Below are 26,386 nucleotides of genomic sequence, written 5' to 3'. Positions count from 1 at the left end.
AGGGAGTGGAGGGATGGGCTTGAGTCCCAATTTACTTTCTTGTACTTGGATTGTGACTTATCTGATGTCTTTGACACCGAGGTTTACCTCTTGCCGGATCAACTTTGTGTTCTCGGCTTGGAACGGACTTATGAGAGGCCTGTGACTTCTTGTGTTCGGTAGCAAACCGGTATGCTTCTCAGTGCCTGATCACGAGGGCACATTTGGTCACAAGCCAAATTACATTTATTGATTAACCTACAAAATCCGACAGACTAATGGATTTCAATATGGAATGGGATATTGCTCTGAAAAGTGGTTAACCCGTATGATAGCAGGCCTTCAAGAAATAGTAACATATTGGAAAATGGTATATTGCTATCTATGTAAGATGTTGCAGTAGGTTCGGCTTTAACATGGCTAGAGGCTAAACGAGGGAATGATTAAATAGTTAAACAATTTGTTTTTGGAATACCACAAATTCCCATCTGTGGTATCACTTCGATATTGATGGTTTTGGTTAACTACTGATGTTATATTCTATGCTACTCTTTGATATTCACAATGACTCTACTGATTTATTTATAACCTGTCATTTTCAAAGACTAAAAATATATGGTTAAAAATACGAAAAATTCGGAAGATGTAACCTTCTTCCACTGAACAAGAGTTCCTGTAGATTGCATTCCTATGAAAGCTTCGCTTAAATACAAATTTAAAAAAGAAAAACCTTCAAGATAAAGGCAACTAGTGTCTTTTTTAGGATATACCGTACAACATAATTCATGTTAAAGGTAGATCAAATGGCCAACACAACGCAAGACTTCTAATCACTTGTCTTCCGGTTCAACCTGTAACATGTAAGGTTACAAGAAATACAACTGCTGGCGTGGGGAACTCAGAAAATGTTGCAATCCATCTAAAACGTTACCTCCACAAAACGCCCACGGGTTGAGGATTCTGAGACGGTGCTAAACCTAAATTTCATGAAGAAATATGTCCCAGAGGTAAGGCACATCCAAACACAAAAAAACAGTTTTAAAAGTAAGCACCCACTCAATAATTGAGTTCTAGATCATCAGAGTATATTTAGGAGTTTATTACAAAATTAAAAAGGATTACGATACAGAGTCAGCATGAAGTCAGTGCCATGAAGGCTCTCAGCAATTAGGGCATAGAGAATAGGTGAAAAATCTAAATAATCCGAAGTTCCAAATGAGCAGTAAAACCATTAGAGAAACAGACACCATCCCTAGTAGAATCGGAAAGTCTTCTGGCTCATCCCAAAGCCAGAGGTCTATAAAGGAAATCTTCTCAAAGAACAGAATAGTGCAGATTCATCAGGGTGTGAGCAAATTTAACATCATATTGCCTTAGCAGCTAAGCTCTATCCCATTACATGAATATTGATTCTGATCACACTATGCTAATGTGAGATGGTAGAACAAACAAGATACATGAACAACAGCAAACTATAATGGAGAAATAGGGTACAGTGAGCTAGCGGTAGGTCCTTAAAGAAATATACAGTATTGTGACCATGCTAGAAAGATTTCATCAAGGATAACGTGAACATACATGACTATGCTCGACTGAGTGCAGCAGAAATGATAAACAGTGAACAATGTGCAGGGGGAAGACATCCATTTTGAAAATGATGGCTACAAGGCCTAAATTGAGACCTAGTTAACACGAGACACGAAATTTGTTTCAAATAGAAAGACACAATTTCAGTTTATAAATGTATAAGTAAGAGTAAAAATACTTTCTGCATATTGATAATTATGCACAAAAATTAAAATGCAGAAAACTCTTTAACAGGGCTATCTATAAAACGGTCTATTGTCTCTTTCCAATCTTACAAGCATAGGCAAAGCCAGTAGGTTTGTACTTGGCAAGCTAGTACAATGGATGTTTTTAAATTTATTGCAAGCAAATGAAATGCAAAAAAAAAAGAACAAAATACGCAATTACCAAAACAGAATCACCACATACTTGCAATTAAAATAACGAAAATGAAAACATTCACTTATGTGGTCGCATTACTATTGATGTTTTTGAAATAACAAGCCTTTCACCCATGCCATGAGTTTTATTATTATTATTAATATTTATGGAGGGGAGATCGGAATAAAGCACCAACTGGGCAGCTACACAGTTACACTGCCACTTAAACACATTATAATACCAACTTTAAAGAGGGGAGGCATCCTAACCACCACTACTAAACAGGCCATCCGAAGTGCAGGGAAAATAAACAACTGCCATTTAAGGTTAAAATAAAAAACTAAAACAAATTACACTTTGAACCTGATTCGTCACTGAAGAAACCCGAATTACTTTTAGTTAGATGTGATCAGTGTGCACAGTTTTCTGCAGTAACGCAAATTGAAGAGAGGCAATGAGCAAAGTCGACTGACCCATTGCCCCATGCCCTATGCTATGGTGGGAGGAAGCAAAATGAGAATGACAATTTAACAGACTAATGGATGAAGACCCCTGGTCAAAAGCTCCTTGGTGTATGTATATTCTGCAACTGATATTTTGGAAAAATAGTTGTCCGGTTAGACAGCTAACGCTTTCTCAAAGGCCAGACATAAAATATCATTGAGATTCTTAAACTGTCACTGTGACAAGTAGTCTGAATTACATTCATATGACTTGGGTAGAGCACTTAATTGGCAGCAAAGATACTGGATGGCCAATACATTGTAAAAATGCATGGTTATAAAGATTACTTTAGCATACACTAAACATTCACGATGAACTTGCATACCGCAAAAAGCCCAATGTTTCTGGCCATTTGTATTTGGAAGCCAGCTATCTAGAACACACAATTTACAACAATTGCGGCAGTAATGCTCAATTATAAATGGCAAAATGAAAGCGAAATCTCTTCTAACAGGACAAAATACACAGGCTTTTTTGACTGGTCATTTAGTGCACCTCCGCAAGTAAAAAATTTTTTTTTTTTAAAACAACACTAAAAGGCGTCTGTAAACATAAACTTAATGTGAAGGCACACATAGTGCAAAAACCAAAGCTGGCTATGTGCAAAACTTGATAATGTGCTTTTTGAGATATGCTCATCAGGGCTATTTCAATACTCACTCCTATCTTAACAAGCATTTACAATGCAACGGTTTCGCCTTTGCAAAAGTTAGAGCTATTGGCATTGTAAATGACAACATTTTTATTCATGTGTTGGTTTTGAAAACAGATAAATAAATGGCATTGTCATTTACAATGTCAATAGCTTAATCTCTCGCAAATGCCACACACACACACACCCCCACAGAACGCCAGGCGAAACCTAAAAAACATTCCTAATTGTGTGCATGCTTGCTTACCTCTACCGGGCATGTTGCAAGTTTGGAAACAAACGTTCACAAAAACAACAACTCTATGCCTCATCATATCAATCACTTAGGCAGTTTTGTGTATCAACTTTGATTAGTCCCGGACAGACTTGTCAAAAGGTCCCCCACGACAGTCTTGTCAAAAGGTCCCCCAAATTGCTTCAAGCCTCTTCCCTTGCTCACATCATCTCTTGAACAAACAAGGGAGACTACCAGTAAGAAGAACATCTTGTTATCCCAATAACGATAAAGAAACAGCCCCATGAACAGATATAAACCAGGAACGTCCTGAAATACTGCAGAGCGCAGCCTTTCACACATCCTTCTCTTTCTCTGTAATCTGCCTAACTCTGATGCAGCCAACTTCAGTTATGAAGGCATGTCAAATCCTATGAAGTCCTAATACTCAGGAATGTCACAAGTTGGGTTATGGAGGTAAAGACTAGTTTTACTAGGCGGCCCAATTCTGGTGTGGGGTTGCAGGATACCTCGGAGGAGCTGTGCCAAGGCAATCAGGAGTTTCAACTTACCCTGGGTGCAGAGAATGTGGCTGGTCATATTGACTTTGAATTTGTACACATGACAAGCTATAGGTCGCAGTAAGGAGGGCTCAGCTTAACTGAATGACCTACTTACACAACCACCTGGTGAATTTTAGAGCTCTGGCAGTGTACCTTGGTATTAATGGTTGTGGTATATAGGGCTGCTGTTAATTTTCAGTAGCCTTAACGACAGTGTGTATCTGGTCTAAGACCAGTTCTTCTGTATTAATCATGGTGGTTTTGTTGCCTATGCAAAACTGCCAACTTCTCAGTTTTGGGGACAAAAAAGTTCTCTGGCTGCTCCCAATGAGTTGGGCCTTATGTTTCCAAAACAATAGGGTTCTGGCTTGCCGCTGATGTTTGGAGCACTCATCTTTCTAAACAGTACATAATTAGGAGGCTGACAGAGCCTTCTGTTGGAATTACCATAGAGTTCTAGTCTTGCTCATAAAGGTTAAGGTCTTAAGTGTTTTTGAATGTAGGGTGGTAGCGGGGAGTGCATGGTGCCCTATAGAAAGGCTGTAAAGTTGAACAACAAAGATGACATTTAAGGCTGCAGTGACATGCTACCTTTGTGTGGACAAAGGCTCAGAAGACATGGTGTATGTAAAACGTTGAATGGGGATGGTGTGAGAATGTGATGCATGTAACATTGGGGCATGTGTGCTGGCTGAAGCCTGGCAGTTAATTACAGGTGGAGGGGGGGGAGCCTTGATAGAGCCAATAGACTGTGGCTATTAACAAGGGACTATTAGAATAAACACGGTATTTTCTACTTAATAGCCTCATGACTCTTCAATACGAAAGACTCCCCCTTGCAGCTACAAAAGAGCCATTGTATCATAATTGGGGCCGGGCATGGTAAACCAATGGCTAAAAGGATTAACAACTGCAGGGGAATATCCGTCCGAACTGGTACAAAAAAAAAAATATGAACGCAGTGAACAGAAAAGTACAGTATTGATATCAGCAAACAAACAATTTGAGCAGCTGCAGCGTTTACCTCCTTCGTGTAAAGAGATAATTCCAAAGACGTTGTCTAGCCTACACTTCAGTTTCCCCACACCACTGACAGCGTGAATGAAGAGGCGTTGACATAGGGGGCGGGGTTAGGGAGGGGCGAGAAGGAAGGATGGGAGGCGTGCAGGAACAGGACCTCGCCACGTTTTTGGAACAAGCCTCAAAGAACCAGTGACAATCCTGCCCACACCCACCTCCGTGTTGTAACAAGTCTCACCGTCACGCACGCGAAAGAACAAAACACACTGCTACGATAAAACAGCCAGATAAACGATTCCAGAGCGTCGCATATCCCAACAAGAACCAACTGTTCTGTCAATGTAATAGCAATGAGTACCGCTCGATCCAATAAGAAGAAACATGCACCACACCAGCCTCAGTAAGAGACAACAGCATTTAATGGCAGCTCTCCTCAAACAAGCCAGGTCTACTTAGAGCGCGTTCCTTACCTCCCGCCAGACTTAAAACCAGAGTTCCTCTGCTTTTACCCGCGACTTAACCGGCTTCAATAAGTGAAGGCAACAAGTCAGGTCCCGGGCCGCGCTGTGATTGGCTGACGTCACGGGGGTGTCCCGGCCGGCAGCCAATCGCAGCGCGGCCCGGGACAAAGGGGCGGGGCTTAAAAAAAGCACCAGAAACGCCCCCGAATCGCGTTTTCGTGAGAAAGCGCGATTGACAGCCTCTGTCTCCCAATGGCTAGTCTCCATTTATGGAGCTAGCCAATTGGAAACAGAGGCTGTCCTAACCTCACTACTAAAAACAAAAGATTTCGACTGGGAGGGGCTTCGCCCCTCGCCAAAAGTCGAAACCTAAAAATAGCAGAATTATAAATAATATGAATGAATCAAGTAAAAGTGAAAGTCACAATGAAAGAAACTTAAACTGGACTAATGCAAAAGAGGCAAATCGCGGCATTAGGAAAGTACTAAAAATAAAATAGAAAAAAACAAACGTACAGTAATAAAAAAAATAGGTAAAAGAAAAAGTATGTATTTTATTATGAACTCTTTTGTGTATATATCTAACAAAGGCTGCAGATTTCTCTTGTACTAACCTTGATATATGCACTTGGATAGATTTTGTGAACTGCATCGCCTGGTGCTCGGCCTGCCTCCCTGTCCAAGTAGTAGCTCTGAACAAAGACAGCATGGTCACTGAGGCATCGAACCCAAACATCGCCTTCACCTTTGCATTCCAGTTGCACCCCTTTGCCTATATGCAATCTGAAAGAAAAATGCACAACAAAATATTCTTTGAGATATGGTCCCGAAAGGCATTATTCCACACTTATCTATGAGCCAAATCGTCACTCAGTTAAGGACTAAAACAATAAGTACCTTTTTCAAATGTGAACAGATTAAATTAAGACTGTTCTCCATAACAAATAAGATTACATTTCCTAGATGCCTGTATGTAGAATGAGATCCAAAATGAACAAGATCATATCACAATTCATAAAAGGGAAACTGGTGCAGGAAACTGTTGGGTGGGGGAAGGTCGGCATAAGGGAGCTCTACTCTAATGGACAAGATACCTTTCTATGGAGGCCACATGTGAAACAAGCAATGTCAAAGTGTTGCAAAGGCATCCTGTGCCCTGGGCATCTCCAACTTTTTACTGACTGGTACTGGTGGTAACTGACACTGACTGACCCAGGGCTCTGCCTAACCGGCCCAGGCCCAGTCCTATGCTGAAGACCCGTAGAATACAGTGAAAACACCTACATACACTAGGGTAAACTATGGGTTAGGGTACCCCTGTGATTGGCTTGACCTCCCCTATAAGGCCCTAGTACATATAGGGCAGGGGATTGAAAGTACTTTAAGTCCCTAGTATAAAATAGGGCAGGACAGTTTCGAGGCCAGCAGCGTTTTCTGCACTGGCATGTATGCACTGCTGAAGCCTGAGGGGAGGTTAAAATCAGCCGTGTTGCAGGACTGCTTTTAAAATGCAAATTTTGCCCAAACTCGATTTTGGTGTTTAGAGCACTTAAAATTGATAAACTACAATTTTTTGGCATTGTAGGTACTCCCAGGGTCTCAGGGGTGGAGGGCAGGTACTTCTAGAGGGAGAAACCTTATAAAAAAAAGGTTTTTATATGCCCTGGGGTTAGTGAAATTGAACATTCACTCCCCACATTGTAGTAAAGTGCTTCCCAAAATCGACTTTTGTGCTAGGATCACTGTGAATGGAGGATCTGCAATATTTTGATATATTCAGAACCTCTAAAGCTTTTCCTAGGTGTTCCAGGGGTGGGGGTCCTGGAGGTATAAGCAGAGTCCTTATAAAACTTGTTTTATAGGCCTTGGTACTGGAGAAATTGTCCGTTTCATTTTTCCATTGCAGATCCCCAGCCAATAGATTAACATTGAAAAAGGTTATTAGTTGATAAAAACAGAAAGAGATGTCTATGTTTGTTGTATCTAATTAAGATAATACTGGAACTGATAAAGGTAGCCAGGGAGGTGGGTGGGCGTGTGTGAATCTGCAGCTCTACATGCCAAGAACAGATGCATACTGGTAAGTAGCATTTTCCGTTCGAGGCATATGAGCTGCAGATCACATACTATGCATAGATTCCATAGCAGTACTGTCCCTGTAGCAGCGACCACCAGTATCTGTTGCAGTAGTTTGAAATAGTGTTATGAGTACAGCCTGGCCCACACTAGCTTGTTGTTTTGCTTGCACATCTACTCAATAGAGTTTTGTGAATGTGTGCGGTGTAGACCATGTAGCTGCTTTGCAGATATCATCTAAGGGAATGTTTTCTAAAAAATACCATGGAAGCCCCTATTTTGCGAGTGGAATGGGCTTTAGGGGGAATAGAAAGTGTACGTTTTGCTTTGTGAAAGCAAATTTGTATACATTTGACAATCCACCTTGCAATTCCCGACTTTGATATGGGATCGCCTTTATCTGTTGGTAAAAAGGAAACAAAAAGCTGTTTTGTTTTGCAAAAAGCTTTTGTTCTGTCAATGTAGTAAAGAAGTGCTCTTTTTACATCTAGTGTATGAAGAGCTCTTTCTGCAACAGTTTGTGGCTGCGAGAAGAAGACTGGCAACTCTACAGATTGGTTGAGATGGAAGGGAGTAATAACTTTTGGAAGGAATTTGGGATTTGTTCTGAGAACCACTTTGTTATGATGAAGTTGTAAAAATGGTTCTTGAATAGTTAGTGCCTGTAGCTCTCTTCTAAGGAAAGTGACTTTCCATGTAAGACATTGTAGCTCACATTTGTGCAGAGGTTCAAATGGAGGACCCACAAACTTAGTGAGGATGATGTTTAGATTCCACATTGGAGTGGGTGGTACCCTGGGAGGAATTATTCTTTTGAGGCCTTCCATAAATGCTTTAATGGCAGGTACCCTGAATAATGACAGATGTCTATTTTGCAGGTAGGCTGTTATGGCAGCGAGATGTAATCTGATTGATGTGTATGCTAGATTACATCTTTGAAGATGCAGCAGGTAACATATGATGTGTTGAATGGACGCATCTAGAGGATTGATTGTGTTATTGGTACAGTAGATCACAAATCTTTTCCACTTGGCTGCATAGCAGGCTCTAGTGGTGGGACGCCTAGCTTCTTTAATGACGTTCATACAGTCAGTGGGAGATCGAGGTAACCAAATTCTAGGATTTCAGGAGCCAGATCGCTAGGTTGAGCTGTGTTGGATTTGGTTGTCTTACTCTAAATGGTTCTGTGTAAAGAGCTGTGGGGACAGATGTCGTTTTTGGTGCAGGACTACTGATAGTTCCAGCAACATTGTGTACCATGGCTGTCTGGCCCATGTTGGAGCAACCAGGATCAGTGTTAGTGGCTTGTTGCAGCTTGCGTACCATTAATGAATGAGTGGGAGAGGCGGAAAAGCGTAGGCAAATCTGCCTGACCAATTCCTCCATATTGCATTGCCTTTGGACAATGGGTGTGGATATCTATCATTTTGTGTTTGAATGTGTGAGAAAGAGCTCTATCTCTGGATGCCCCACATTTGGAAAAATGGTTGAAGAACTTGTGGATGAAGCTCCCACTCGTGAATCTGTTGTGTCTGGCGACTTAACAGATCTGCCATGTGATTCTGTATTCCTGGAAGATGTTGGGCTAAAAGAAATATGTTTTGAGGAATTGGCCATCTCCATATGCTCTGTGCTAGTTGAGAGAGCTGTAGAGAGTGCGTCCCACCCTTGTTTTTGTAGATAATACATTGCTTTTATATTGTCCTTCCGGACTAAAACAGCTTTGCCTGATACGTGTTTCTGGAATGCTTTTAATGCCAGAAAGATTGCTAGTAGCTCCAAATGATTGATGTGGAGTAGCTTTGCTGAGGTGTCCACGTGCCCTGTATGGTGTGTTGTAGTAGATGAGCTCCCTAGCCAGTGAGCGATGCGTCTGCTGTTAACACGATTTATGGAAACGTCTCTAGGAACGCTCGCCCTTTGGAAAGTTCTGGGTATACCACCACTGCAGAGAGCGATGTTTGCAGCCGTCCAACACCAGATCTGTTAGCTGACCTTGAGCTCGGTTCCACTGACGTGCTAAGCATTCCTGTAAGGGGCGCATCTGGAGTCTTGCATGAGGTACTATTGATATGCAAGAGGCCATCATTCCTATTAGTTGCATATACACTCGAGCAGGAAGTGAGTGCTGCGATTGGAATTTTGTTATAAGGGCCTGCGTACTTGCTATCCTGGCTGGATTGGGATATGTAAGGCCTTTTGAGGTGTCCATTGTGGCACCTAGATATTGTTGGATGCGGAACAGATGGAGGTGAGACTTTGGGAGATTTATTGTAAACCCTAAGTCGTGAAGTAGTTGGATTGTGGTGTGTGTGTGTGATTAAAACACTGGGTATATGACTTGGTTTTTATGAGCCAATCGCCCAAGTATGGGAAGACGTGAATTTGTTGTCTTCTTAAGTGGGCTGCTACCACTGCTAGACATTTTGGGAATACTCTGGGTGCTGTGGTGACTCCGAATGGGAGAACCATGAATTGGTAATGCTGACCGTCCACTACAAATCAAAGATATTTCCTGTGGGCAGGGTGAATGGGATTGTGGAAGAAGGCGTCCTTGAGATCTAAAGTAGCAAGGAAATCGCTTTGTTTGAGTAGGACCTGTTGAAGAGTGACCGTATGAAAATGGTCTTATTGTATGTATAGGTTTAATGGTCTGAGGTCCAAGATGGTTCTCAGGGTTCTGTCCTTCTTTGTAATTAGAAAATACATGGAGTAAACCCCAGTGTTTTGATGGTGCAGGGGAACTGGTTCCATTGCATGTGTGTGCAGGAGGGAAAACACCTCTTAGAAGAATTAAATGCTCTGTTGACATTGGACGCTGTTTGGGTGGTATGTTTGGGGGAGTTGAAGTGAGCTCCAGGCAATAACCGGATTGGATGATTTGTCTCACCCACCTGTCCGTGGTGATAGTGTTCCAGACAGGTAGGAACTGTGTCAATCTTCCCCCGATCGGAGTATAAGGGTCCGGGGGAGCGGCAGTAAGTCATTGTTTGGAGGTGGAGGCAGTACAAGTATTGGTAGGCTTGCCTCTACCCTTGCTATTATTGCCCTGTAGCCTCCACTGTAATAACCTCTGATAGAGGAGGGCTGTGTGTGACTCTTATAGGAAGTGGAGGAGTTATCAGTGTTAAAGTCTCTAGAGGCACCCCTATACGAGGAGCGACAAAAGGAACTTCTGGGAACTTGCGATTGCAAAGCACCCATTGATGTAGCGGTATCAGTATCTTTTTTCATCTTTTCTAAAGATGAATCTACCATAGATCCAAATAAGTGTTCTTGATCAAAGGGTTGATTCAGTATGGTAGTCTGAATCTCTGGTTTGAACCCTGAAATCCTTAGCCAGGCATGTCTGCGTAAAAGGACACTGGTATTAATAGCTCTGGAGACTGTGTCTGCTGCATCTAGAGCACATCGAATGGAGGTATTGGTTGCTAGTTTACATTCCTGTATGAAATCATTGGCCCTTGTTTTATAATGATCTGGAAGGTGTTATAGTAGGGTCTCTAGTTCATCATAGTGCGCACTATCGTACCAAGCCAGTAAGGCCTGTGTGTTGGAAATTCTCCATATGTTGGCTGCTTGTGACGCTGTTCTTTTATCAGATGCGTCCAAGAGTTTTGACTCTTTGTCAGGTGGTGGAGCATCGCCTGAGGTTTGAGAGTTAGCCCTTTTCCTGGCGTTGGAGACCATTAAGGAATCTAAGGGAAGCTGGCCTTTAATGCTTTGCAGGGTCAGTTTGGGGAGCCTTGTACTTTTTTCTATCCTGGGGTTAATGACTCTAGCCCTTACGGGGTCTTTAAAGACTTCAGGAGCATGTTTAATTACTCCTTTTAACATTGGGAGAATGGAGGTGGACCTTTGAGATGTTGCAAAAGTGTCCATGAGGAAGTCTTCTTCTATAGGGTCTGTATGTAGATTTACCCCGTGGTATTCTGCAGCCCTGTGTATAAGCTGAGTGAATCCTATAGTGTCCTCTGGAGAGGATGGTCTAGATGGGTAGACATCCTCTTGTGGTACATTAGGAACATATGGTGTACCATAATTTTCCCATCGGTCATTTGGGATGTAAGGATGACTAGGTTTCCCTAGAGGTTCATCATCCCCTCCGTCACCAGTGGTACCGTCATCATCTGGAGGTGGAGGAGATTGCGAGGGTACTGGAGATGGGATAGGAGAGATGCATTGTGGAGGAGGAGGTGGAGAAGGAATCCTTAAAGGAAAAGTAGCAATGTATTTTTTCATTAAAATAATTGGAGGTGGTGTAGGTTTGTCCATTTTCCTTTTGTTGGAAAGACTAATTCAAAGATGACCTGTTTCTGGGTCTATTTCCAGAGTTTTTTGGGTAGGATCGGACCGAAAAAGCTCCTCCTCTGGAGTTTGATTTTTTGGTGCGGATTTTATCGTGTCTGAGTGCTTGTGTGGCACAGTTTTTGGGGTTGTCTTATGCTCCTTAGGTTTGGAATCAGGAGTTTTCTTGGGTTCTGGAGGTGTGCTTGGGGTCTTTGGAACCGGTTGCTTGGTCGGCTCCGATGATTTTTTTGGATCCGAAGTGTGTGTGCCAGGTGTCTTTGGAACCAGTGGTGTGGCTCAATGGTTAGAGGCAGCAGACCTGTAAGCAGAGAACGGCCCGGGACCAGGGTTCAATTCCGGACGCGGCAGGGTCTTGGGCCAGGGTCAACGGACTCGATAATTCTCGCCTCAGTGCCTACTCTAACCAGGGAACACACTCGGCAACTCTGGGCATTAAGCTTGCCTCATCTCTACAACGGCCCCCCACAGACACCAGGGATGCCTGGTTTCACCCTGGAGATACCCAGAAAAGGGACCATCTCACAGGGAAAACCAGGACGGGTTCCCCAGCGGTCTACAGCGCCAGGACACTCGGGTAGAGTAACAGTGCGCTTTACAAGTATCCCACATTCACATTTACATTTTTCGGTTCCAATGATTTTTTCGGATCGAAGGTTGATTACTAGTGGTTTTCAGAACCGGTTGTTTCCGATGATATTTTCGGATCCGAAGGTTCAGTGTCTGTGCTGAATGCGCCGATGTGGATCCAGGCTTTGGTGCGGATGAAGACAATGGTTTCTCTTCTGGTTTGTCTTTTGTTGTCGGTACAGAGAATGGGGTTTTGCACCGATGGTAGGCTGGCTTGATCCAGAATGGCCTGAAGGCTTGTATGTAGACTTCTTTGCTGGGCCCGAAGGCGGTGCGTGGGGAGTTTTATCCCGGTGTGTACCTAGGCCCGAAGGTGAAAATGTTACCGAAGCCTTTGAATGGATGGGTGGGGTCGACATCAGTACTTACAACCCTGTCAGGGGGTCCCTACCTGCCACCGGTTCGAAGCTGACCTCTGTCCCTCTTCCTTTCCGCCTCGGCGAGTGCAGGACGGCCACGCCCCCTCTGCGGCTGCTTGGGGTTACCTGGAAGCGAGAGCAACAACGTCATCCCAGGCTGACCAATCCGTGACTTCGACGGCGCTGATAGCGCGAGAGTTCGAGTGGAACAGCGCGAACGCAGGAGCAGAGGAGGAAGCGCCTATGGGGTTCGCCATTGCACGGGAGGACGCCGGAGCTGGAGTGCCCGAGCCTGAAGCAGGACCAGCCAGCAGACCACCGCAGGATAAGCCGGGAGGCCAACGGAACCACGCTCCGCCCAGCCACACTTCACCTGGAGAAGTGTGGCTCCGCAAGGTACGGGCGCGCATACGGGGAGTGTTTGTCACGGAGGGAGGGAACGGGTAGAGCGCGGCGGGGTAGTCACGAGAGGGAGAGACTGCGTGCAAGCGCCACCACCTTCACGGGTTGCAAGAGCACGGTTGTGGACCCTGGTGATCCCCTTCACTACTCCCTCCCCCCTCACCTCGCTTGGTATCGACCACGCCAGTAACCCGGCGTATTCTTTCTTTTCCTTTGAGCGTCTCTGGAGCCTGAAGACCTTCGCTGGGACCCGGCACGCGGACTACTGACGACGGAGGAGCAGCAGGCAGACTTCAGTAGTTGTTGACATTACGAGACTTATTGCTTTGTTTCCTTTTCTTGATTTAATAAATCCCAAAGGGACTGAACAGCCCATTCGTTTGGCGGTTTCCTTCTTACCACCCCCTACCACCACAGGACAAACTTTACAAACCCGTTGCCCCGAAGTGATGTCTTAGACGTCTGATTCTTCAGCTTCGGATGCGCTAAAGGTGCCTTCTTCCATCTGCTCCTGCTCCGGTACATTGATGCCTTCTTGGGAGATATCGCCCGGTATCGATAATGATCGAGCCATGCTTCTTCGAGCTGGACGATCTCTTATGGTTTTCTTGGAGCGGAAAGAGGCACACGCTGGACAGCCTTTGGCCTCGTGCTCAGGGCACGAGGTTACACACCTCATGAAGATCAGCGTGTGGAAACTTGGATCCACATTGAGGACACTTTTTAAAGGGAGTCCTTTCCATGAGCCAAAAGGCCTCATGGCGCAGATATGCCCGGAGGCCTGCTTCGACGACCGGAACGAAGAGTTGAAGTTTGTAGAGATGCGCGTCGAAAGGCAAACACGATAAAAAATAATACTGAAGAGAGGGTAAGGATTACGTGTCGAAAATTAGATCGGTAATGCGACCGAACTGGAATGCGCTAAACACATCCGAGCCCGATGGCGGAAAAAAGAACAAATCTGAAGATGGAGTCTATGTCCATGCGCACTATTGTCCAAAGACTTGTTCTAAGATAACAAACTGCAAACACCCAGGCCCAACACCAGATGGCGATCTATGCATAGTGTGGGATCTGCAGCTCATATGCCTCGAACATAATGCTTTTCAAGGGAAGGGGAAAACAAGTTAAAGACATCAGTTTCATTTACAGCTCTACTCTTTGAACCAAAGGTAGGTGCTAGGCTTAAGAAAGGAATGAGCAGATGCACTGGGGAGAAACTATGGAGATTAGGCATCCTAGGGGTGTGTTTAGCCAGCTCTTCTCTCTCTGTTGAAAATTCTGACATATTGAATTTTGGAAGAATAGTGGTTTCTGGGATAGCATTTTGCCACACTATGGAGGAAGTGGTCATGTTCTGGGGTGTTGCCCTGCACCTCGCTGGACAGGAGTGCCCTCCTGCTTGAACCCAGAGAACACTGAATAAGTATCTGAGACGGGCAGTACCTCTCAGATCTGCTTTTGAAACCTAAGAGGATCAGAAGGGCCCACGCTGAGGGGTTTGATGTGCATTCACCAGGCCTGCACTCTGAAGACTGCGCCTTTTGCACCATCTGAAGCTACAGAGCTGTGAATCTAACATGCTTCAAAAGGACTAAAGAGTGAACTACCTACAAGCTACAGGTTAACAGAGCGCACCTGGACTATCACCACAAGGAATCCCCAGTGGATTGTAAAGGGGTTTGTCCAAGTGAACTGTGGGAATTGAAGTCTCACACTTTCAAGGACCCTACTGGGGATTTGAGACCCTTGGATTATGTGTGGGACACCTGGTACCGGCAAGAAGAACTTCAGGAAGGAGTTCTAACAGGATCCAGCCTGCTGGAGGGGGCTGCACGAGACTGGTGAGAGATTCTCCAGAACAATTGCTAAATGTGAATGTGTCCCTGTCAGAGGCAACAAAATGACCATAAGTGGCACTGTTGGTTTCTAAGCACTAGAAAGTGACTAATCTTTACAAATTCATCTCTCTGGTTCCCTACAGTGGATTCTTTTTGTTTTGGTGTCATTTAAAAGATAAAAATATTTCCTATTTTTATAAATTGGTGTTGGGTTTTTATTGTGTGTTGTGTCTTAATTTTTTACTGAATTGGTGTTTTTGAATGCTTTACATACCTGTCTTTGAAGCCTGCCTGCTCGCAGCCAAGATACCAAGGGTTGAGCACTGAAATAATTTTCTAAGACCTATTCTGAGCCCTAGTGTTAGTGGTATTATTGCCAGTGGTAAATGCATATCTGCCAAAGCTTTTTGCCAATGCTGTGCAGTATCGGTGAAAAACAAGGAAAAAAGAACCCACAATGGTGTGTATGCACGTCGTCAAGCATGTGCACATGCACGGCATGATGCAATAGTGGCACAGCATTATGCCAAAGCCCTGCACATTCATCACTAAATGTGCGACACTCATTTTTTGAAATTACTTTTCCAAGGTAGTGGATGCCAATCTTGGAGCAGTAAGTGGAAACAAAAATTGAAACATTCGCAAAACTGCACTTTGTAAAATAACCAATACAAGAGCAAAATGTTATTTTACTCTGAAAAAAGGTTTCACTTTTTTTTTTTTTAAGACTGTGTTGCGAGGGAAGGTGGACAATGGTGAAGGCAGTGAAGGTAGAAGACGCTGCGAAGGGAGAATAGAGTGAGGGTGAGGGGAGCAAAACACAAGGGAGAGAAAAAGAAAACGCGTGCAATCCTATTAAGTCATGAAAGAAGTATATAGTAGTTCCCGGAATCTGAACAGCAAAACGGTACAAGACATTCCGTCAAACTGAAAGTAAAGAACCTATGCTCCAGGGGAGGGACAAATACAAGAAGAGGAAGGAAAGCCATCAGTCATCTAATGGTAAGGAATGGACTGACACAAATCCCACTGTAAGCATTGGAACCGTCTACAATAGATCCTTGACACCAAACAGTTACAAGCAAAATAACATGTTGATGTCATGAAGGAGATACATGAATACTGTGGAGATCTCTGACCAAGGTAGTCAAATAGAAGAGAAATTAAACATGTGACGGGAGTATGACAAAGGGATACGATTCTGTGGAAAACTGCTTCTACATATCTTAGTCATAAGATCAGACAACAAGATGAAGGATTATTAAAAGAAATATTTATTCCAGAAAAAGAGTAAAGAAATTATTCAAAAGTGGTGAAGAAAAACGTAAAACAAGCATTGGCATAGCCATGCAACACTTGATGTTGTTGCACCAAGGATATTGTGCTGGATAACTAAACACGTATAAGGTCCCAAAGGCGAGACCTATTGGCTATGCCAATGCTTGTTTTTTTAAATTCTGTTTATTAAGTCAAAACAAGCTTCAGATACAAGCATATCACGAGATATATAAATACAGAGCCCATACAAGGCATGGCAATACCTGGCCTCGTTCTCTGTTATTTAAGCTCCTCGCAATCATTAGGATTATTAGCCCCCAACATCAAACCACCTAGCCATCCAATAAAGCTGGGCCACTAATTAATATAGCTCAAAGTCTGGGGCTCTCTGACACTGGTTAAGATGGGCAGGACTGATTCGGCGATGTGCCCCAGTGAGTGTGGACACGAGGGCTCATTCTTACATATGCTGTGGGATTGCCCAGTGCTGCAAAAATACTGGGAGGTGGTGACGTCCTGTGTTGTGAACATGTGTGGTGGAGACATGCCAAGATGGGTAAAGTGGTGCCTTTTGAATATATGGGAAGCTACGGTTAAGAATAGCAATGATTGCCTCTGGCAGACCATTGGGCTTTATAGTGGCCAAGCACCACATACCCAAGATGGGGGGGCCGTATCCGCCCCTTCCCTGGGGGAGTGGAAGGACAATATGGATTGGTGTGTGCATGCAGAGAGGGTGGTCTACAAGAGTAGCGGCTACCCGAACAAATGGACCACAATTTGGGGAAAGTGGAATGAATATAGAGGTTTGTTATGCATGCCGGTTCCTCGAGTTGATCTAGTGGGGATGTCGGAAGAAACTGTGTTTGAAGGGGCGGTAAACTTCTGAAAGGTAAGTGAGTTGGAGATATGTTGACTGTCTAGACACTAATACAGTTCGGCCATTGTTGGAGTAGGTCTCAATATACTGTACCATGATTTCTGATGTCATTGCAATGTTATGTTTGATTACTTCAATAAAAAAAATTATTTAGCAAAAAATCTGGGGCTCTGAGCCCTCCATCATTAGTCGGAAGTGTGAGCTTATGTAACGCACCTCTGCTCCTTACAGCAGTGAATCAAGATTGTCCACCCCTCGACGGAGCAGCACTAAACATGACATACTAAAACAAAACTACATGAATCAAATGAGTGGCAACTTTCGTGCTGAGTCATCAAAATAAGGCCAAGTTATTAGCAAGAGAAAAAATAATGCCTTTCAGTGGAAAGTACATTTGAGCATAACTACGTTGTTGCTATGGACGACTGTGTAAAATATGGTATAAATGCTGATGCGCAGTGTGGAATATACTATTAATTACCACTGTTGGGTGTGTGGGGAGAGCCAACGACTTAGGAGAGACGAAGTCTCCTGATGGGTCATATTGCCCCTCCCCCTTCTCCAATAATGGTAATAAATAGCACATTACACTGGTGTTCTCATGTATAATTTATGCAACAACTTTTTTTCATATCATTCATTTAAAAAATAAATTGAACAAAAAGCAGAATGCATGGGCTTAATTTTTCACTGTAAATTGAACCTACATTGAAAAAGCCTCGTGCCTATTAGCAGAGTTGTTCCCCTAAATAAAGTCATTGTAGCTTACAGTTCATGAGACATTAAACGTGTTTTTTTCTTATCGGTCTCGCTGTACTGTAGTGAATAAATGCAAAAGTGCGTTTATTAGTGCAGTTCCCCTAAGCAATATATAATATACATAATGTCAGTTTGGTGTCCTGCGCTGGTTGAATGTTCTTTTCTGACGTAAATTGCACTTGTCTGCTCTGCTGCACAGGATCACAGAGAGAGTCTTCCGAGGTAACGCTGTGATGTGCTTTAAGGGTAAGCTGGTAGACCTGCTTGCCCTTACCTGACCCCACATTCTGCGTCTTGTGCCCATTGCCGAAGCTGTGTCAGAGGCAGCTCCAGGCAGGATGCCAACACAGCCCACCAGCAGGCTGCACGCTGAGCCGTGTATCCTTCAGTCATGGGTTTGCCGGAGAATAAATATGCTACTTACCAGTATGCATCTGTTCTTGGCATGTAGGGCTGCTGACATTCATATCTATAGCATAGATCACCGCCTAGTGTTGGGACCGGATGATTGCACATTGTTGTCCTGGAAGAGTCTTCGAAGTATCACGAGATAGGTGGCTCCTCCCCTGGACTACAGTGCGCATGGGCATCGACTCCATCCTCAGATTGTTTTTAGCCATTGTTGCGAAGATGGAGTGTAACAGTGTAAGCGATGGCCATGCGAATAGTAAGTGTAAAAGGTCTGCAGCCGCTACAGGCGCCGGGGAGGAGGGCGGGCGATATGAATATCAGCAGCCCTACATGCCAAGAACAGATGCATACTGGTAAGTAGCATATTCAGTTCGAGGCATGTGGGCTGCTGAATTCATATCTATAGCATAGAATACATAGCAGTCCCTCCATTAACGACGGCCGCTTGTGCCAGCTGCAGAAGTCTGAAAAAGTGTTTTAAGAACAGCCTGTCCTACAGCTGGCTGCTGTTTGGAGTGCACATCTACACAGTAATGTTTAGTAAATGTGTGTGGTGTAGACCATGTGGCTGCTCTACAAATATCTTCCAAAGGAATATTACCCAGGAACGCCATGGAGGCCCCCAACTTGCGGGTGGAGTGGGCTCTGGGGGGGACCGTTAAGGTGCGCTTAGCCTTGTGATAGCAAATCTGGATACACTTAACGATCCACCTGGCTATCCCTGCTTTGGAAATGGGGTTGCCTTTGTGCTGGGCTGAAAAAGCAACAAAGAGCTGTTGTGTCTTTCTAAAGTCTTTTGTCCTATCGAAGTAGTACATCAACGCTCGTTTGACATCAAGAGTGTGGAGCCTTCTTTCGGCTACTGTCTCATTGTTTTGAAAGAACGCGGGCAGTTCAATGGTCTGATTGACATGGAACTGCGAAACCACTTTAGGAAGAAATTTAGGGTTAGTGCGCAGCACCACCCTGTTGGAGTGAATTTGAATGAATGGCTCTTGTACTGTGAGCGCCTGTAGCTCACTGACACGCCGTAGAGACGTAATGGCAATGAGAAAAGCCACTTTCCACGTTAAGAACTGAATCTCACATGAATGTAGAGGCTCAAAAGGTGGACCCATCAGCCTGGTGAGGACCACATTGAGGTTCCATACAGGAGCTGGCGGGGTCCTGGGAGGGATGACCCGCTTTAGCCCTTCTAGGAAGGCTTTAATGGCAGGAACCCTAAAAACAGAGAGATGCTGCCTGTTTTGGAGATAAGCCGCTATGGCGGATAAGTGTATCCGAATGGAAGCATATGCTAGATTGCACTTGTAAAGATGTAACAAATAACAGATGATGTTGGGAATGAATGCATCTAGCGGGTTGATGTGATGTTCTGTACAGTAAATGACAAACCGCTTCCATTTGGCTGCATAGCAGGCCCTAGTGGTGGGCTTTCTTGCCTCCCGGATGATATCCATGCATTCAGGAGGCAAATCAAGGTAGCCAAACTCTAAGACCTCAGGAGCCAAATCGCCAGATTGAGCTGTTGCGGATCTGGATGCTGAATGTCGCCATGGTTCTGCGTCAAGAGCCTGGGTGTGAGGTGCAGCCTTTGATGCGGTACCACGGAGAGTTCTAGAAACGTGGTATACCATGGTTGGCGTGCCCACGTTGGAGCAACCAGGATGAGTGTCATCGAGTGTTGCTTTAGCTTTCGTGCCACCAGCAGTATGAGAGGTGCTGGGGAAAAAGCGTACGCAAATCTGCCTGACCAGTTCATCCATATCGCATTGTCCTGCGACTGTGGGTGCGGTAACCTGGCGGCAAAGCTTTGGAATTTGGCGTTTTCCCTTGTGGCGAACAGGTCTATCTCTGGATGACCCCACTGCTGGAAGTACGGGCGGAGTACTGATGGATGTATCTCCCACTCGTGCATTTGGTGGCTGTACCTGCTGAGCAGATCCGCCATCTGATTGTCCTTGCCCGGGAGGTGTTCCGCCATGAGGAAGATGTTCCTCTGAATGGCCCACTTCCACAGGCTCTGAGCCAGATGAGACAACTGTGGAGAATGTGTACCTCCCTGCTTTTAGATGTAGTACATGGCCGTCATGTTGTCCGTCCGGATCAACACGACCTTGTTGCACAGATGTACTTTGAAGGACTTCAATGCCATGAAGATTGCCATCAGTTCTAGGTAGTTGATGTGCATCTTCTTTTGCTGCGTCGTCCATAGTCCCTGCACCGTGTAGTGGAGTACATGAGCTCCCCATCCCTGGAGAGATGCGTCCGTCGTCAGGATACTCTGTGGCACAGGCTCCTGGAACGGTCGGCCCTTGCAAAGGTTGTGTGGATTCCACCAATGCAGAGAGCTGTATGCCCGACCGGTCACCAACACTAGGTCGTTCAACTGTCCTTGAGCCTGAGTCCACTGATGTGCCAAGCATTCTTGGAGCGGACGCATATGTAACCTCGCGTGCGGGACTATGAAGATGCAGGAGGCCATCATGCCTATCAACTGCATGAACACTCTTGCTGGAAGTGAGTGTTGCGGTCTGAACTTTTGGATTAGCAACTGGATGTTGTCGATCCTCACTGAATTTGGCTGAGCCGTGGCCGCCAGAGTATCTATCGTCGCGCCCAAATACTGCCGCACATGAGCTGGCTGAAGGTGCGACTTCGGATAGTTCAGGGAGAAGCCCAGACCGTGAAGGAGATGTATGGTGTGGGACATGTCGGTGGCGCACTGCTGGGCCGACTTTGCCTGAACCAGCCAGTCGTCCAGATAAGGGTAGACATGGACGTTCTGTCTCCTGAGGTGCGCCGCCACCGTCGCCAGACATTTCGTGAACACTCTGGGGGCTGTGGTCACTCCGAAAGGAAGGACCTTGAATTGATAATGCCGATTCTGAATGGTGAATCGGAGGTATTTCCTGTGTGATGGGTTGAGCGGAATGTGAAAGTAAGCATCTTTGAGATCCAAGGTTGCGAGGAAGTCTCCCTGATTGAGCAACGGAAGAACTTGCTGCAGTGTTAGCATGTGGAAGTGTTAGGAGAGCATGTACTGGTTTAGGGGCCTGAGGTCTAGAATAGGTCTGAGGGACCCTTCCTTCTTTGGGATTAAGAAGTACAGGGAGTACACCCCTGTGCCTTCTTCCTCCACTGGCACGAGCTCTATTGCGCCTTTTTGCAGCATGACAAGAACCTCCTGCTGCAATAAGTGCAAATGCTCTGTGGACATAGGACGGTGTTTTGGTGGAATGTTGGGTGGAGTGGATGTTAGCTCCAAACAATAACCAAACTGGATAAGCTTCCTGACCCACCCGTCTGTGGTGATGGATTTCCAGACTGGCAGGAACTGCTGGAGTCTCCCCCCGACAGGTGTTGGATGGTCGGGGGGCAGTGACAGGGAGTCACTGTTTGTTGGTGGCGGAGGAACGGGAGTTGTTGTTGCCCCTGCCTCTGCCCTTGGTGCTGTTGCCCCGGTATCCTCCTCTACTCTGCTTGGTGTAAGAGGATTGTGCCCCACCTTTATTGAATTGTGTTTGTTGTGACATCTGGCCTCTGGAAACACCTCTATTGCCTGAGCGACGAAAAGTGCTCCCACGAAACTGTCGGGACTGGAGGGCCCCCATGGACTTAGCAGTCTCGGTATCCTTCTTTATTTTTTCCAGGGTGGTATCCACCTCAGGACCAAATAATCTGTCAGGGTTTACCGGCTGGTTGAGGATGGTAGTTTGTATCTCTGGCTTAAAACCGGAGATTCTGAGCCATGCCTGACGTCTCAACATCTCAACATCACACTGGTGTTTATTGCCCTGGCTGCAGTGTCCGCAACGTCCAGTGCACACTTACTGGAAGCGTTGGAGATGAGCTTCCCTTCCTGGATAAGCATTTCCCCTGCCTCTTTATATTGGTCGGGTAGATGCTGCAACAGGGTCTCTAGTGTGTCGTAGTGTGCCCTGTCGTATCTAGCCAAGAGTGCCTGCGTGTTAGAGATACGCCAGATATTGGCCGCCTGAGCTGCTACTCTCTTCCCTGATGCCTCCAGCACCTTGGATTCTTTGTCCGGGGGAGGAGCTTCACCAGTTGTTTGCGAATTCGCCCTCTTGCGGGCATTAGAAACGACTAGAGAGTCCAACGGCAACTGGCCCTTGATGTAGGTAGGGTCGCCAGGTGCTGGCCTGTATTTTTTTTCAATTCTAGGGTTGACTACCCTGGACCGCGTGGGTTCCTTAAAGATGTCCGCAGCATGTTTCAGGACTCCCTTCAGCATTGGAAGAGTTTTTACAGTCTTTTCAGCTGTTGAAAAAGTGTCAAAAAAGGAAGTCCACCTCAATAGGGTCAGCATGCAGTTCTACGTCATGGTTTTTAGCTGCCCTCTCAAATAAGGCATTAAATGCCACAGAATCCTCAGTGGGAGAGGTCTTGACGTGGTACACCTGAGGGTCATGGGCGGTGTGCTGACCCCCTTGGTCACCCGCCTCTATTTTTATTTATTTTATTTTGAAAGTTTTATATAGCGCGAACAAGATCTTTGCAGATATCAGAGCGCTTTACATAGAGGGGTACATTAGGGAACATAGTCAAACCAATAAATCAGAGGAGCTTACAGTACAAATAAATGAAGGCAAAACCAATCCTGTAAATCAGTAGAACAATAATACAAGTAATGCAGATATGCAGCGGTATCAAACACGTAATACAGTTCTGTGCATAATCTAAAGGAGACCGAATTAATAGTTTAGGTGTATTTTGCCAGGAGGATAGCTTTCACTTCTTTCTTAAAGAGTGTAGTGGAAGAGATGAGCCTAGTTTCGGGGGGGGAGTGAGTTCCAGATTGTGGGTGCCATTCCTGAGAAGGCGCGTTTATATGTTTTTTCCTTCCGGAATCTGCGGGGTTTCAGCAGAAGATTGTTTGTGCCTCTAGTGTTTCTAGCGCCGCCAGAGATTGTCAAATTCTGAGTGAGGTAGCCGGGAGAGTTCAGGTGTACCGCCTTGTGGGTCATGCAGGCTATTTTCAGATGTATTCTGGCTTCAAAAGGCAGCCAGTTCAGGGATTTCAGTTCAGGGGAAATATGAGAGTGCTTTTTTGACCCAGTGATGAGCCTCGCTGCAGCATTTAGAGAGGCTCTTAGGGGTGCAGTGGTAGTTAGTGGTAGTCCGCAGAGGGCGGCGCTGACATATTCTATTCGAGGGATGACTAGAGCTTGTACTGCGGTTTGGAAGTCATTGGCTGGTAGGAACGGTTTAAGTTTCCTCAGGGTATTTATTTGGAAATTCGCTCCCTTAGTTGCCTTGCTGATGTGTTGCTGCATGTTTAGATTGGTGTCGAGAGTTATGCCTAGAGATTTTGCTGAGTCCACTATGGTGGGTTGGACATTGAGTGCCGTTAGGTGTTTGAGCCAACTTTGAGTGGTGGAGATCTTCGCTGGAGGTGAGATCAGAAGGAACTCTGTTTTCAGAGCATTGAGTTTGAGATGATTATCGGCAAGCCAAGATTGGGTGCTTCTGATCGTTGAGTTCAGGAGCAAAATGTCTTTGGGGGATTGTAGTTTGAGATATAGTTGGGTGTCATCGGCGTACATGTGAAAGTGTAAGTTGGATGCTTGTAGCAAGGTGGTGAGAGGTTCCATACTAGGTTGAACAGAGTTGGGGATAAGGAGGATCCTTGGGGGACGCCCAGTGTTACAGGTATTGGCAAGGACATCAGGTTGTTGCTCTTGAATTTCTGCGACCTGTTGTGTAGAAAGGAAGTGAACCACTTCAGAACAGTTCCAGATAAACCCATTCTTGTGCTTAGTAGTTCGAGTAATTTTTCATGTTTGACGGTGTCGAAAGCTGAAGAGAGATCAAGAAGGATGAGGAGGCAGGTGTCGTTTTGGTCTAGCATTTGAAGTGCGTCGTCAATTATGTGGGTCATAGCAGTTTCTGTACTGTGCCCTGCTCGAAAGCCTGATTGATGAGGATTGAGGAGATCAAATTGTTCAATGTGTTTAGTCAATTGTAGTTGTACGCATTTTTCCAGTAGTTTGGCGAGAGTGGGGATATTAGTGATGGGACGGTAATTGTTCAGATCAGAGGGGTCGGCTGTAGGTTTCTTTAGTAGAGGTGTGACTTGTCCAATTTTGAGGGAGTCAGGAATGGTTCCTTGTTGAAGGGAGCCGTTGATAATTTTAGTCCAGAGTGAGATAAGCAAAGGGGCAAAGTCTTTTACAGCGTTAGCCGGAAGGGGGTCCGTGAAGTGATTGGATGGTTTCAAGGTGCTGAGCAGTTTACCAATTTCTTCTTCAGAGTATGTACCAAAGGATGACCATGTAGCATTGTTTTTAGGTTCAATGGGTGCTATGCAGTGGGGTTTGGAGTAGAGGCTTGCGTCCATGAGGAGATCGCTCTTTATGTTGTCAGTTTTTTGGATAAAGAAAGCCGAGAAGTCTTCACAGGAGGGAGCTTCGCGCACCGTGCTGAGTGGTTGGGATTGTTCCTTGGATTGTGTTTTGATTAGCTCAAACAGTTTTCTCAGACGGTTTTTTGCTTGGTCGAGCTGGAGGCTGAAGTCTAGTTTTGAGCGTTTTATTTTCCTGAAATAAGCGTTTCTCTTTTTCTTCAGAGTTTTTAGGTGCAGTGCGGAGGGAGCTGATCTCCAGGTGCGTTCTGCCAGTCGCATGTCTCGTCTATCCTCATTGAGACTTCCGTCATACCATGGGTTGGAGATTTTAGTGGAGACTCTTTTTAACTGCAAAGGTGCAGCCTCATTTATTATAGAGGTCATAGCGTTGAGGTAGTGGTCAGTCAGTGATTGAACGTCCTGAGCGCCGTGCGGTGGAACCCACGAGTCCTGTTGTTCATCAGGCTCTGTGTTGGCAGGAAAATTGTATTCCTCGTCCTCTTCCCCAGCATCCTCTCCATCCGAATAAGTGGGTGAGAGTGTCGCAATCCTTGTAGTCTGAGGAACTATTGGTTCGACCAAGACTGGTGAATCTGGAGCAGGCCTTTTGCGCTTTAGAGGAATTGTGAATGACTCCAAAGGCTGCGACGCCGTGATCTTTCTCTTGTAAAGAGTATGTTTTCTGGTGTCGGCATCGATGAAATGCTCCGATTGCTCCTCCAGCAAGGGTGGCCGATGCTTCAAGCTCCCAGCCGGATGAGTTGGCTTCGACCCCGCAGAGTCCCCGGGCACCGATCGTGGTGCGAAGGCCTTCGGCACCACCTTCGGCGGCAACGTGAAGAGGATTGGCGTCGACGACTTCGGCGCTGGCACCGATTGCTTCGGGACGGAAGGTGTCTTCTGTACCTCCGCCGAAGCCTTGTGTCTGATGCGTTTCAGGGAGTCCGCGACCTGCTTCGTAAAGGAAGCGGACGGTTTCGTCGACCCGACAGCCGATCTCGGTCCACCAACATGTGAAGACTCGATCGCCGATGACACTGTCTTTTCCGTCCGAGGCGTAGGAGCATCCGTCTTCGGGGCGCTACGCCCTCCGTCCTTGTCATGAGACGTCGACGCAGGCAGTTTCGGTCCGGCAGGCTGGGTCACTGGTTTCGTGGCCCCAGTCTTCGGCTCGACGCCCTTGCTAGACTTCGGCTCGACGCCCTGTTTGGACTTCGGCTCGACGCCCTTGCTTGATTCCGGCTCGACGCCCTAGACCATTTTCGGCTCGACGCCTTTGCCCGCCTTGACCGGCTTGGTGGTTTTCTTCGGCTTTGGTGGCCCCGACCCCTCGGAAGACGAGGGTGTCGACGGAGGAACAGACGTCTTCGGTTTCGATGGCGTCTCAACCACTTTTGTTTTTGTCGGCACCGATGGTTTCACTTTCGGTTTCGTTTTCGGCAATGGTGGCTCAGCTAAAGTGTCCGTAGCCGGGTCTGAAGGCGGGGCCGTGGATCCTGGTATAAGGTCTTGGGTAAGGCCGTGTGGCGATCCCTCGACCTGAGCCTTTGTAATTGTTCGAACGGGGCATAGCTCGTTCTCTGAGCTATCTTCCATGGCCCCATAGGCCTCATTGTCGTCTCCTACCTCGTCGACGACTTCTTCAACGTCTTGGCCTTCGACATCCGCTTCGTAGTCGATGTCCACCGTTGGAGGTGAAATCTGCAACTGAACCTCTTGTTCGTCTGCTTCTTCG

The 26,386-nt window shown here is 45.7% G+C and overlaps 1 protein-coding gene across 1 annotated transcript in view; it reads right to left on the bottom strand.

Annotated features, from left to right (window-relative positions):
• The window catches only part of SMAD4 (SMAD family member 4), a 308,776-nt gene that overhangs the window by 52,709 nt on the left and 229,681 nt on the right, over nucleotides 1-26,386 (bottom strand). Inside the window, exon 10 of the mRNA XM_078674808.1 lies at nucleotides 5,955-6,123. Coding sequence (XP_078530934.1) covers nucleotides 5,955-6,123 — 169 coding nt within the window. The remainder of the gene's footprint in view (nucleotides 1-5,954; nucleotides 6,124-26,386) is intronic.

The sequence above is a fragment of the Lissotriton helveticus genome, chromosome 2_1, assembly GCF_964261635.1.
Source record: "Lissotriton helveticus chromosome 2_1, aLisHel1.1, whole genome shotgun sequence".
NCBI lineage: Eukaryota > Metazoa > Chordata > Amphibia > Caudata > Salamandridae > Lissotriton > Lissotriton helveticus.
Note: the sequence above shows the minus strand (reverse complement) of the source record. Positions and strands in the feature narration are given on the sequence as shown.